General features: G+C 40.4%; 1 protein-coding gene across 1 annotated transcript; it reads left to right on the forward strand.

Moving 5' to 3' along the window:
* The first annotated feature begins 4,797 nt into the window (after positions 1-4,797).
* On the forward strand, positions 4,798-11,119 carry LOC121954079 (keratin, type II cytoskeletal 8-like). Its single transcript, XM_042501404.1, has 9 exons — positions 4,798-5,346; positions 7,417-7,625; positions 8,654-8,714; positions 8,854-8,949; positions 9,095-9,259; positions 9,409-9,534; positions 9,730-9,950; positions 10,076-10,116; positions 10,245-11,119. The coding sequence occupies exons 1-9, from the start codon at positions 4,894-4,896 to the stop codon at positions 10,550-10,552; spliced, it is 1,680 nt and encodes a 559-aa protein (XP_042357338.1). The 5' UTR covers positions 4,798-4,893; the 3' UTR covers positions 10,553-11,119.
* The last annotated feature ends 497 nt before the right edge of the window (positions 11,120-11,616 follow it).

Consider the following 11,616-nt stretch of genomic DNA (forward strand, 5'->3'; position numbering starts at 1 on the left):
TTTGAGCTAAAAGCTCACATCAGCATGCTGACATGCACACAATTACAATGATGACATGATGATGTTAAGCAGGTTTACAAGGTTCACCATCTTAGTTTAGCCTACTAACACTACATTTGCTAATTATCACTAAATATAAAATAGTTGAGGCTGAAGTAAATTGCTGTTCTGCAAGTATTGTCTTATTTTTTGAACGAGCTTCAAGTGGTCATTTGAGGAACTGTAGTTTTTGTACCTTCGTGTTGGCTTTATTTTCCAGCCCCAAAGGTTGCTGCTTGTCTGAATCATAAAAGTCAACCTCATGAGTGTGCCAGAGGAAACATCAGGGGGGTCATCAGAGTCAGTTGGTTTCATCCATGTGGACTATGAATGTAACTTTTCCTTGCAATCCATCTAATAGTACAAGAATTTTCCATCTGGAACAAATAAGTGGACTGACTGGATAACACTGCCATCCCCAGAGTCATGCCTTGAGTGTGGTTAACAAATCAGCAGCATCCTCTAGCGTGATCATTTTTCATGCAGCAGATAAGCTCATAGTCAGTGAGTAACAGAGACAATAATGTGTGACGAAATCATGCCACTCCTCCATTGCAATTCCTCAACTGAAAACATACACCTCCATCCTTCAGACACCAGGGGGCGTGAGTCTCAAAGCGAACAATCCCTCTGAAGTGAAAGAAGAGCGAGGAAGTACACAGAACTGCATGTTCTGTACCTTTTTCCCTGACATGTTACAATGAGTTCATGTGTGCTCCCATTGTTTAACTCCATGCACCCTGCTTCTGTGTGAATTTTCTTCATGCCTGTGCCTGAGATTTTCTGTTTGAACAGGCATCACAGGGCGAAGCAGGAAGGGAGTTTTATAACCGATTCTACTGATAGTATTAAGGGCTAGGCCGAGTCCTTCTCATCACAGCAAAGTCCAGCTTTAAGATGATACCATCACCTCTTAAAATACTCTCTTACAGACAGGCTTTTATGGTGTTTGTCTTTCCCTTTAACTTGCATTTCCCTGTTCTGTTTTTACGACTTTTCCCTCAATTTCAGCCTTTAACTCTGGTCTCGGGCTTTAATACATTTCTGATTTACTGTGATACAAACCACCGATACCAACCATCCCTGCCCCTCAGGTTATCTTGAAAAGTTTTACACAGTATTCCAAGGATCAAAACCAAACAAGCTAAAGCAGCATTTAGTTTCTATGCTCCTCACCTGTTGAACAAGTTACCTGAATACCTGAGGTCTGCTAGAACTTTTAACTCATTCATACAGGGCTTGAAACAATATTCCTTACTGTGGCTTTTTAACACAACTTTTTCTTTAATCTGCAACTATTTATTTTCACACCTTTACTTGTTTGCTTGTCATTTGTCTATGTTTTCCCCCCAATCTATTCATTGTCTTTGAATGGAATATTAATGTTTTTTTTATTTATTTATTATATTTAGAGTATTTCTATGTCCCTGTAAGAAAAATTTGCATTTCATAGGAAATGAAAACGAGCCCTTGCTATAGTGGCATACATGCGTGTCAAAAAAAAGTCTAAAGAATAAGAGGAGGAGAATGTGGAAGCGGTGGTAGCTGTGGAAAAGAGGCCAACTTGACATGCCAATTTTGCAACAAGAGCTCGAAGTAAGTGTTAACATTGACTAACATTTAGTATTCACTAGTCGTACTAATTAATGCATCATTTAATGCTGCATTTCTATTGGTTGGTTAGTAGACATAGCAATCACACAGTGAGATGGTTATGGTTGGTTTCTGACACTGTTAGAAATTTATCCCAGGCTGTCTTTGATCTTAAGACCTTGACAACTGCCATCCTTAAAGCTCTCTTACTGATTGGAGGGGCCATTTGTGTTAGGGCCACAACCAAAGTTATCAATATGTTTTTTTCATGTCAGACATCTTTTGTCTGGGACGGCCCAAAATCGCACAGTATATATCAGGCTTTACTCAGCCTCTTATTGGCTCACCCTTACATTCTTAAAATAATCCTAAACAACCCCAGTACTCTTACTTAAACCTTACTAATCCAGCTATTGAAGGCAACAGGTAGCCAGTTAAAGGGAGAGTAGGGCAGGTCATTCCTTTGCTGTGCTAAAGGCTAATTCACCCCAAGCAGCAACATCGAAGGCTGAAAATGAAAAAGCCAACAGTGAAGTGCCAAAAACTGCCATTCCTCGAATGGCTAATTGAGCCTGGCTCCAAGACAGAATAAATCCCAATAGACACTAATGTTAAAATACCCAAACTTACAGCATAAATAAACAACTTTACAGCCTTGTACAAAAAAATTGTTGTGGTCAATATAGCTAAATTCAACATCCATGATAACTGAATGGGGGTGCATTTTTTTTTTTACATAATTCACCTATTTCCATTTTATTGAGGCCCAAAGTTATTAAGGATGGGGCTGCTCAGAGCTTCTGTGAGGCGCCGTTATACAGTGCGTGAGTCAGATCGACTCCTCGCTCCTCCAAAGTGCCAACCTCTTGTCCAAATATGGTCACTTCTGCCTCCAAAAAAACAAGATGCTGACGGCCAAAATGCCAAAATCAAGGTTTCAACTGCGCTATGCAGTCAACAAAACAATGAATCACATCGTGGTAGCTATGTCCATTATGTATACAATCTGTAATTTGCCCCCTGTAAAGCACTTTAAATTGCATTGTGTCTGAATGGTGCTGTATAAACTTGCCTTGCCTTTAACTTGATTTCATTTTTGGATTGTTTATATTGTCCACAAAGCATTGCATGCATCAAGGTCATTATATAATTATAGCCATACTATAATGTGAAGATGCATGCAGAAGCAAAGTCATCACCCTTAGCCAGTTTAAGATTAATCGTTATGATTCTCAACCCATTCTGAACATCTTAATCTGTCATTCATTGTGAAATAGGTTTGTTTCTTATCTTTGCTAATTGTCTTCTCATGCCCCCTGCTTGCTCATCTTTTCTCTCCACCACTCCCCTCTGTCTTGTAGCATGTATGTGTTTCTCTCAGCACATTCCTAACTTGATGTGTCATATAGCAGCTTCATACAAACGAAGACATCACTGGCCTCTTAAGAGACTTCAGGTCAGGGGGTTAGCTTCTTAAATTACCATCTTCTCATGCACAAAGAATGAAGAATCCTCTTATCAAGAGCAAATACACTTAACTTGATTCAGTTTGAGTCATCACGCAATAAATAAAGCTTTGTTCATCTGCTGATGTATTTGTTGGAGAGGCTGACTTAATGAAACAACAAAAAACTGGTTGACTTGTACATATATGGTTGCCTCCAAGTTTAGCACAGCAGCTCCATTGTGAAGAGTCACGTCACTATTTGAGACATGCCAAGCAAAACAGGCAGTTTTTGATTGGTCTAAAGCCTGAGAGTCCCTTTCAGGTTGTTAACTTTCCACAACATGTGCCCCTTTTGCCGTTCCATGTTTAGTTTCCACAGCACAGTACTGTGGGAGTTTTTTTTTCCTTCATAAATCTTGAAACAAAAGAAGGAGGGGTGTGGTGAAAATGATTGTTGAGGGAGCAAGGGGTTTCTTCTGTTGAAAATTAGGCAACAGTCATCAAACTGCTCAGAAAAGATCATGAGTCATAAATCTGCCCAGCGTCAAATGAATCATGATTTCCACAGTTTCAGATGATGGTTAGGTTCATGATTTGAATAAGAGTGTTATGAAATGATAAGGTCTGATCAAAAACTGTGTTTTGATCTTTAATATGTGCAACCATAGAAAAGAATATACACAAAAACAATTAGTCTATCTATCTATCTATCTATCTATCTATCTAGTGTCAGCATTTTTATGTTATGTTTTTTTTGGGTTGGGAAAGATGTTTAACACTAAGGTAGGTCCAGTAAAAGACAAAGACACTGTTTGCTCTCCACCAGGCCGATATGGGAGGAATGCTCATCAATAGTCCTTGAGTGTGTCTGTGTGTGTGTGTGTGTGTGTGTGTGTGTGTGTGTGTGTGTATGTGTGTGCATAGCCTGGTTTGGTCCATTGATCACATGGAAACATCTGCCACACTGCACCTTACATGTATGCAATGTGCACTACCTGCAAAAGTGAACTTAGTTTTTTTTTTTTTTATAACTATTTCAATCATTTTTTAGTTTCATGCAAGGATTTGTTGCAACTTTCCTGCTAAAAAAAAACAACCTCTTAAACAACACTTATAGATAGAGGAACATATAAAGTGGGCAAATCAGGTTCTCCTAAAATTATGAGACATACAGTCACTGCTCACACAACACATATAGCACATCACACTGGGCAACTACAATTTACTTTGCAATATGTCACGTCTATGAGAAATGTTGTAAAGTAGAAGAGGAGGTCGTAAAATTATGTGCCTGTTCATTATACCCAAGGTTTGACTTTATATTGGGGTGTTGCGTGTATGTGTGTTTGTGTGCATGTTTGTGCACAGATGATGGAAGTAAGATGTAGTGTCTGTTTGAAGTACAGTATGTTTCTATGGATGCAAAATGATCTGGGAGTGTTTGCTATGTAATCATGTAAAGCAACGGTTTATGTTTGGAAAATGTCATTTCAGAATAAAAAGTTAGTCAAAGTCGTCCAGTGTTTCTGCAGTAGTTTTACAGAAACTGGCAGAGTGACTATTATGTAATTCTTGTACTCTCTCCAACACACTGTAAATGTGTAACACGACACGGTTTTCCTCCCTTACATCCCCCCCTTCCTCATCCTTCACTCCCCTGCCAAGGACACCAGCCAATCGCACCTCGCGGGGTCCCTCCCCTGCTCTGATAAATAGCACCAGGGACCAGGGAGTGTCTATCTGCCTGACTCTCCTTCCCTCAGCAGAGTCTCTCCTCTCTCACCACCTCAGTGCTACAGACTCCCTCTGTGACCATGTCTGTCAGAGCTGTGAAGACCACCACCTTCTCCACTGTGTCCTCCCAGAGGAGCCCATCCCACGGCTTCAGCAGCCGCTCCTTCTCTGGCTACGGGGGCTCTGGTATGGGTAGTGGCAGGCAGAGCTATGCTGTCCGCAGCTCCTATGGGGGACTGGGCAGCAGTGGGGCTGCTGTGGGTGCTGGGGGTTTTAAAGTAGCCGGTGGGTATATTGCTGGGGGGTCTGGACAAAGAGGAGGCGGAATAGAGTTTGGCTATGTGGGCTTTGGTGGAGGTATGGGAGGTGGCATGGCCAATGAAGTGGTGACCCCCATCACAGCAGTGACTGTGAACAAGAGCCTGCTGACCCCCCTGAACCTGGAGATTGACCCCGACATCCAGGCTGTCCGCACCCAGGAGAAGGAGCAGATCAAGACCCTGAACAACCGCTTTGCTTGCTTCATTGACAAGGTCAGTCAACTTAAGACTGAGATGAGATAAGGGGACATTTTGTCTATTGTGATATTTAAAACTAAATGTGGAGCATTGCAACAATAGAAACAAACATACAGTATGCTGCTTCATCGCTTTTTTGTTTCTGATGTTGTGTTGGTTTCTGTGGCTGCAGGGGGGAAGCTGTTAAATCCCACACAGAATAGAAAAATAACCCAGGAAAGTCAGCGGAAATTAGTGTATTGCAAGCCAAAATAGCTCAAGGTGAAAGAGGTCTGATTTCACAATGAATCATCCTTGAGGCAATTCTTGTGAATATAATAAAATCCCTGTATATATAACAATGTGCAGCCTGCTAAAAGCCATGCACAGAGATACAGCGGAGTATACAGGCTGTTCTGAGTAATGGCTTAACTTCCTCACATGTTTTCACTCTCAGGTGAGATCACAGAGCTCAGATAACAGGATCAAGCTGGATACACAGAACATACAGGGCTGTGATGAGGAACAGAACAATTTCACTTGATCTGCATCCCAATGTGAGCAATATCCTGAACAAAAAGAGATTTGGTTGTTATGAAAGTGGGTTAAGTGCCAGGTGTCCTCTTGCATTCTTGTTTTGCAAAATCTTGTGTTTTGTGCTATTTTCAAATTTCCTGCATAATTACAGCCTGTACAAACACTTACAGGAGAAAAAAAAGAGTGGGTGTGGTTGGGGAAGGTTTGAATGAGACAAACTTGTTATATATTGAATGGGGTAGATCCAGTGTGGTATTCTTATTGTTAATATTATGATTAGGATTATGATTACCTTTTTCTTTAAATTCTATGTGTCACTTACAACAAAAAGAGCTAGTGAGACATCAACAAAGCTGAACAGCTCTGCTAACAAACAATAATAATAAACAGCATTGGACATAGCACATTTGGTGCCTTGCCCATAATCCCCGACATACACACACACACACACACACACACACACACACACACACACACACAAGGAAATATTATTAGAATCTTATATTTGGTATTTATAATATTTACAACTTACAACAACACAATACAAGAGCATGGATGAGAAATCAACACAAATAAACAATTTAGCTAACAATCAATAGCAATAAATAACAAATAACAAATAACAGAGAGAATGGAGAATGTGAGGATTTTGTCTTCTGCTTGTTCTAAATTCTGTGCCCCTGTGCACTCCTGGGTCTTACTCTAATGCTCTCCAAATGCACTTTTTTTGATACCCACCCTCCCCCATTGGGTGGCGCTCTAGACAGCTGCATGTGTTTTTTAAAGGAAGACCTGCCAGTCATCAAATCACTTTAGTAAATAAAAAACTCAACCGAACACCATCAGTGATCAGAACAATACCCACTTTATAGGGCTGTATAATAGTCAATAAAGCAATTTTCAATGACAGCAATATTACGTACCCACTATCAAACAGAGATTCCTGACAGCAGTTATCTTATCAGACAGAAGCTTCCACTCCTCTCCACCTGACATTGATTCTGCAGTTATCAGCCATTGTAACATTCTTGTTTAAGGAGGAGCCATGTAGGTTAAGCTGCGAATCAATCACACTGAGACTAATTCTGCAGGTCGTAAAACAGAGCTTGCTGTGTGTTTCTCATTGTGTTTGCTGAGTGGTTGTAGGACCCCATCCAGGGTGAGGACGCTCAATAGAAGAGTTACAAAGGGGAGATTGGGAAACAGTGCCTCTTTGTGTTGAAATGTGGTACATGGGTTAAAACTGAGTGAGGTAATTGATGTGACATTTTGAGTGTGTTTGAGGTGGGAGAAGTTCAATTAGTCATTTTTCTTTCAGTCGATCTTCATGCACTTCTTTGTCCATCAGCAAACAATTGGATCCATTCATGTTTTCTGAGTCACGCCTACCATCTCTTTACATGCATTCTTTTCCTGTCCACACCACATATATCTCACTGACCTCCCTCCCCATACATTATGGAGTTATGAATTTTATTTTGCAATGAGAACACAAATGCACCACCAACTTCCCTATCTTTCACTATCAATCCACTCACAGTCATTTTTGTATCATTCTTCTGTCTGCAGGTACGCTTTCTGGAACAGCAGAACAAAATGCTTGAGACCAAGTGGAAACTTGTGCAGGAACAGACCACATCTCGCTCCAACATTGATGCCATGTTTGAAGCCTACATTGCCAACTTGCGTAAGCAGCTAGACAACTTGGGCCATGAAAAAGTCAAACTTGAGTCTGACCTGAATCACATGACAGGTCTGGTTGAAGACTTCAAAAACAAGTGAGTTGAACAGAGGAACTCAACCTGCAGATTTACCATAACTTCTTAAAGCAGCTAAATGACATTGTTATATTAACAATGGATCAAATTGCTGCTTGTATATTAAAGGAGTTGCTCATAGTGACAGATCCACAGAGAATGGTTGCAAAGTCTGGTGTTTACCTCAGCTCTACAGATTATTTTGATGTCTGCACATTCATTCAAATCTCAGTTTTCTTTCCACTCACTGAAATCTGTTCCCAGATGCAGGTTTTCTTTTGAGGAAATTGCATCTTCTTAATTTGAATGTTCTTTTAGCACTATTATTAAAATTCTTATGAAAAAAAAGTAAATACATGTCATGTGAACACTGTTCCCCTCAACTCTGGAGAGTATTTTAGAATATATTTTAGTTCTTTGCTTTGATTGTGCAACCCAAAATTTAATTCACTCTCACCACTCCCATCAGTGTCATTTTCAACAGAAGGCAATTGTTTTCATTGAAAAAGCAATAAAACCCACAATACACTTCCTGCTCCACACCACATGCCAAAGTTTGTGACTATCTAGTGACAGTAACAGTTAGCATCGACCACAACATAGACAGGAGAGCAAAGTATGGACCTATGTTTGCCACATGGCCAAAAACATAACAAGCAGCGCTCTGGTAGCTTATCTGGTAGAGTGCGCCCCATGTAGGCTGAGTCCTTAGCAGCAATGTGGGTATGATTCCAATGTTAATCCATATCTGCTGGATATTTAATCAGGCAAGTGATGGCTAACATGTTCACCAGTACTTACTTAATTTAAAAGGTGATGATGTCGTAGACTAGCATGAAATTCAGTGCTCTGTTTACAACTTGTGTCTGCAACCCCTAAATGCCAAATAATGCCATTGCAGGTTATAAGTGGATGTAAATATGATAAAACTGCCTACATGTATATTTCCTGCATGTGGATCAGATATTAAAATTCAATTTCAATTCAAAATTATGATTCATTTTGAATTAAAAGGCAATTATACATCTAAAATTTCTCTTTTTTTCCAGGTATGAGGATGAGATCAATAAGCGCAATGAGTGTGAGAACAACTTTGTCCTCATGAAGAAGGTCTGTTTGGGCTTTCCTACATATTCTTAAAGTTGAAACTATAATTAGTTTTCGAGCACAATGAGCCCACACAATGGCGAATTGTACCTCAGGGTCAGGGCTACATGCATCAATGAATATTCCCAATGTTCCTGTGCAGGACACGGACGCAGCGTACATGATCAAAGTGGAGCTGGAAGCTAAACTGGATGGGCTCTCTGATGAGATTGAGTTCCTGAGGCAGATCTATGATGCAGTAATAAACTTATTTCACTTTTCAGTTGCACGCAAATGAATAACTGATTTAGCTATGCATCATCTTATCAATGGGCATTTTCAAAATGATGTGTTTCCATGTCTTTTTTTCTTCTCTGCTTATGTTTATGTATTATCCTGCATAGGAAATCCATGAGCTGCAGAGCCAGATCAAGGACACATCTGTTGTGGTAGAAATGGACAACAGCCGTAACCTTGACATGGATGCCATCGTTGCTGAAGTGCGTGCCCAGTATGAAGACATTGCCAACCGTAGCAGAGCCGAGGCTGAGTCATGGTACCAGACAAAGGTGAGAACACTGTGATATTCATGTCAAATTAAAACGTGACAAAAATTGAGGCTGAAAACAAATATAAACAACTTACGTTGGGACAACAGACTTGCAGTTTTCACGATGCATTTTGATGTGTCAATGTGAATTGTCCCTGTCTGTACCAGTATGCAGAGATGCAGCAGTCCGCAGGCAGATATGGTGACGACCTGAAGTCAACCAAGGCTGAGATCTCTGAAATGAACCGCAGGATATTGAGGCTCCAGTCTGAAATTGACATGGTTAAAGCACAGGTGAGAACTACATATTTATTTTGTATATTTAGACACATTTTACTGTAATAGGATTTAATTTAATTTCTTTATTTGATTAAATAGCTTCTTTATTCCTTAATATTAAGCAATAACTCAGGAAACTGTATTAGTAGCACAAGGCCTGAGAAGGACTGGGATGTTTGTACTATACTTTACTCTGCTTTCTTCTCTTAGAGAAACAGTTTGGAAAATCAAATCGCAGAGGCAGAGGAGCGTGGTGAGCTTGCAGTGAAGGACGCTAAACTACGCATCAGAGACCTGGAGGAAGCTCTCCAGAGAGCCAAGCAGGATATGGCCCTTCAGGTCCGCCAGTACCAGGAACTGATGAATGTGAAGCTGGCTCTGGACATTGAAATCGCCACCTACAGGAAACTGCTGGAAGGAGAGGAGTACAGGTAAGAGGTTGCTGTGACAGCACACCCATGTGGTGGTGATATGAAAAGTCTTGTTTACAAGAAGATTATTGTATATGTCTCATGGTTTTCTGCTTGTTCCTGTCTTTATCATTTTTTCCCTCCAGGTTAGCCACTGGAATCAAGACCAATATCTCTAAACAGACTTGTAAGTACAGCATTATATATTATATAACATTATATATATATATTCAGATTGTCATAGACATGTGCACACCCAAATATAACAAATATAAATATTTTTTCAATGATTGCCTTTTACTTCTAAATGCGCAGCTGTGAACTACAATGCCTATGCCCTAGAGAGCTCTCGTACCCCGTCCTACGTCAGCTGCTCCTTCGGTGGAGTCAAGGCCAGCACCAATTCTGTCCCTGATCTTGAGGAAGCAACAGTGAAGAGCACCACAGTCACCAAGACAGAAACTGTGGTGATCAAGACCGAGGAGAAGAAGGAGGAGAAGAAAGTGGAGGAAAACGAGGAGCAGAAAGAACAGGAAGAGCAGCAGCAGACAGCAACTGAGGAAGATGCTGCTGAGGAGAAGACAGAGGAGCAGGAGGAGGCTGAAGCTGTGCCTGAAGAGTGATTTGTTCTTCTTTTGTCTGATTGATGATTTTGGTCTTGGAAGTTAAGAAAAAGCATACCTATTATGCTTAATTGTTCTGTTCCTTAATGATCCCTTCACCAAGCTGCCTTCATCAAATAATGTTTCTGCTGTAAGAGGCGTAAACACCTTTCCCTCAGATATCATGAATGAAGAGGTGCTAATGGATGAGTCTTTGTTCAGGTCTTTACTGTCATCGAGTCTGAGTCACTGCCTGTGGTTCAGTATTCACTGCACCACACTTGTTTTGCCAGCAGGTGGCACTATTGTATGTGTTTTCCTCTGCTGTTCTATCTTGTCCTGCACTGTTGTCACTACTGTTGTCACTACTAGTGTAAAAGCAAACTGCTGACAGGAGTCATGTGGGAAAACTAAACCATCACCATGTCGAACCCTTATGCTTAACCTGCTGTACTCAAACAGTAAAGTAAGATGAAAATCTGTCAATCTGTCACCAAAGTCTTCATGAGTATTTCATAAAAAAAACTTTTTTTTGGTGTGCCACTGCAGCAACACCTGGAGTCCTGTTTGCTCAACAATAAATCTTCTTCAAACAGTACTTCACATGGTGTCTCTTTGTGTTTTAGTTGGATTATAAAGTATCATATGAGTTGGTGCATCTTTCAGTTCTTTTAAAACACTCAACAGGAAAATGGGGACTTTAATCCTCTAATGGTTAACTTTAGAAATATATATATATATATGTATATATGAAAAGTAAAGACTCTGTTGGGAAAACATTTGTAATCATCCTGGAGGGACTTGCTGTTATGTAATCTGGAGTGTCAACAGATGCACGCGCGCGCGCGCGCGCACACACACACACACACACGCACTGTTTACCCAGTATTCTTTTGTGTAAATTAACATTGACTTAAGCCCCTTTTACTTTCTCACACATACTTCCCAATGAAATACTGGGATAACCTTCCCATAACTGGATACTACCCACCACTAATAATGTCTATATTCACACATGCGGTATATTCAGTAACATTTCCATCTTACACCATACCATGGTAATGTAGGAATAGATGGGGCAACGG

The sequence above is a fragment of the Plectropomus leopardus genome, chromosome 2 (genome assembly GCF_008729295.1).
Source record: "Plectropomus leopardus isolate mb chromosome 2, YSFRI_Pleo_2.0, whole genome shotgun sequence".
Lineage (NCBI taxonomy): Eukaryota > Metazoa > Chordata > Actinopteri > Perciformes > Serranidae > Plectropomus > Plectropomus leopardus.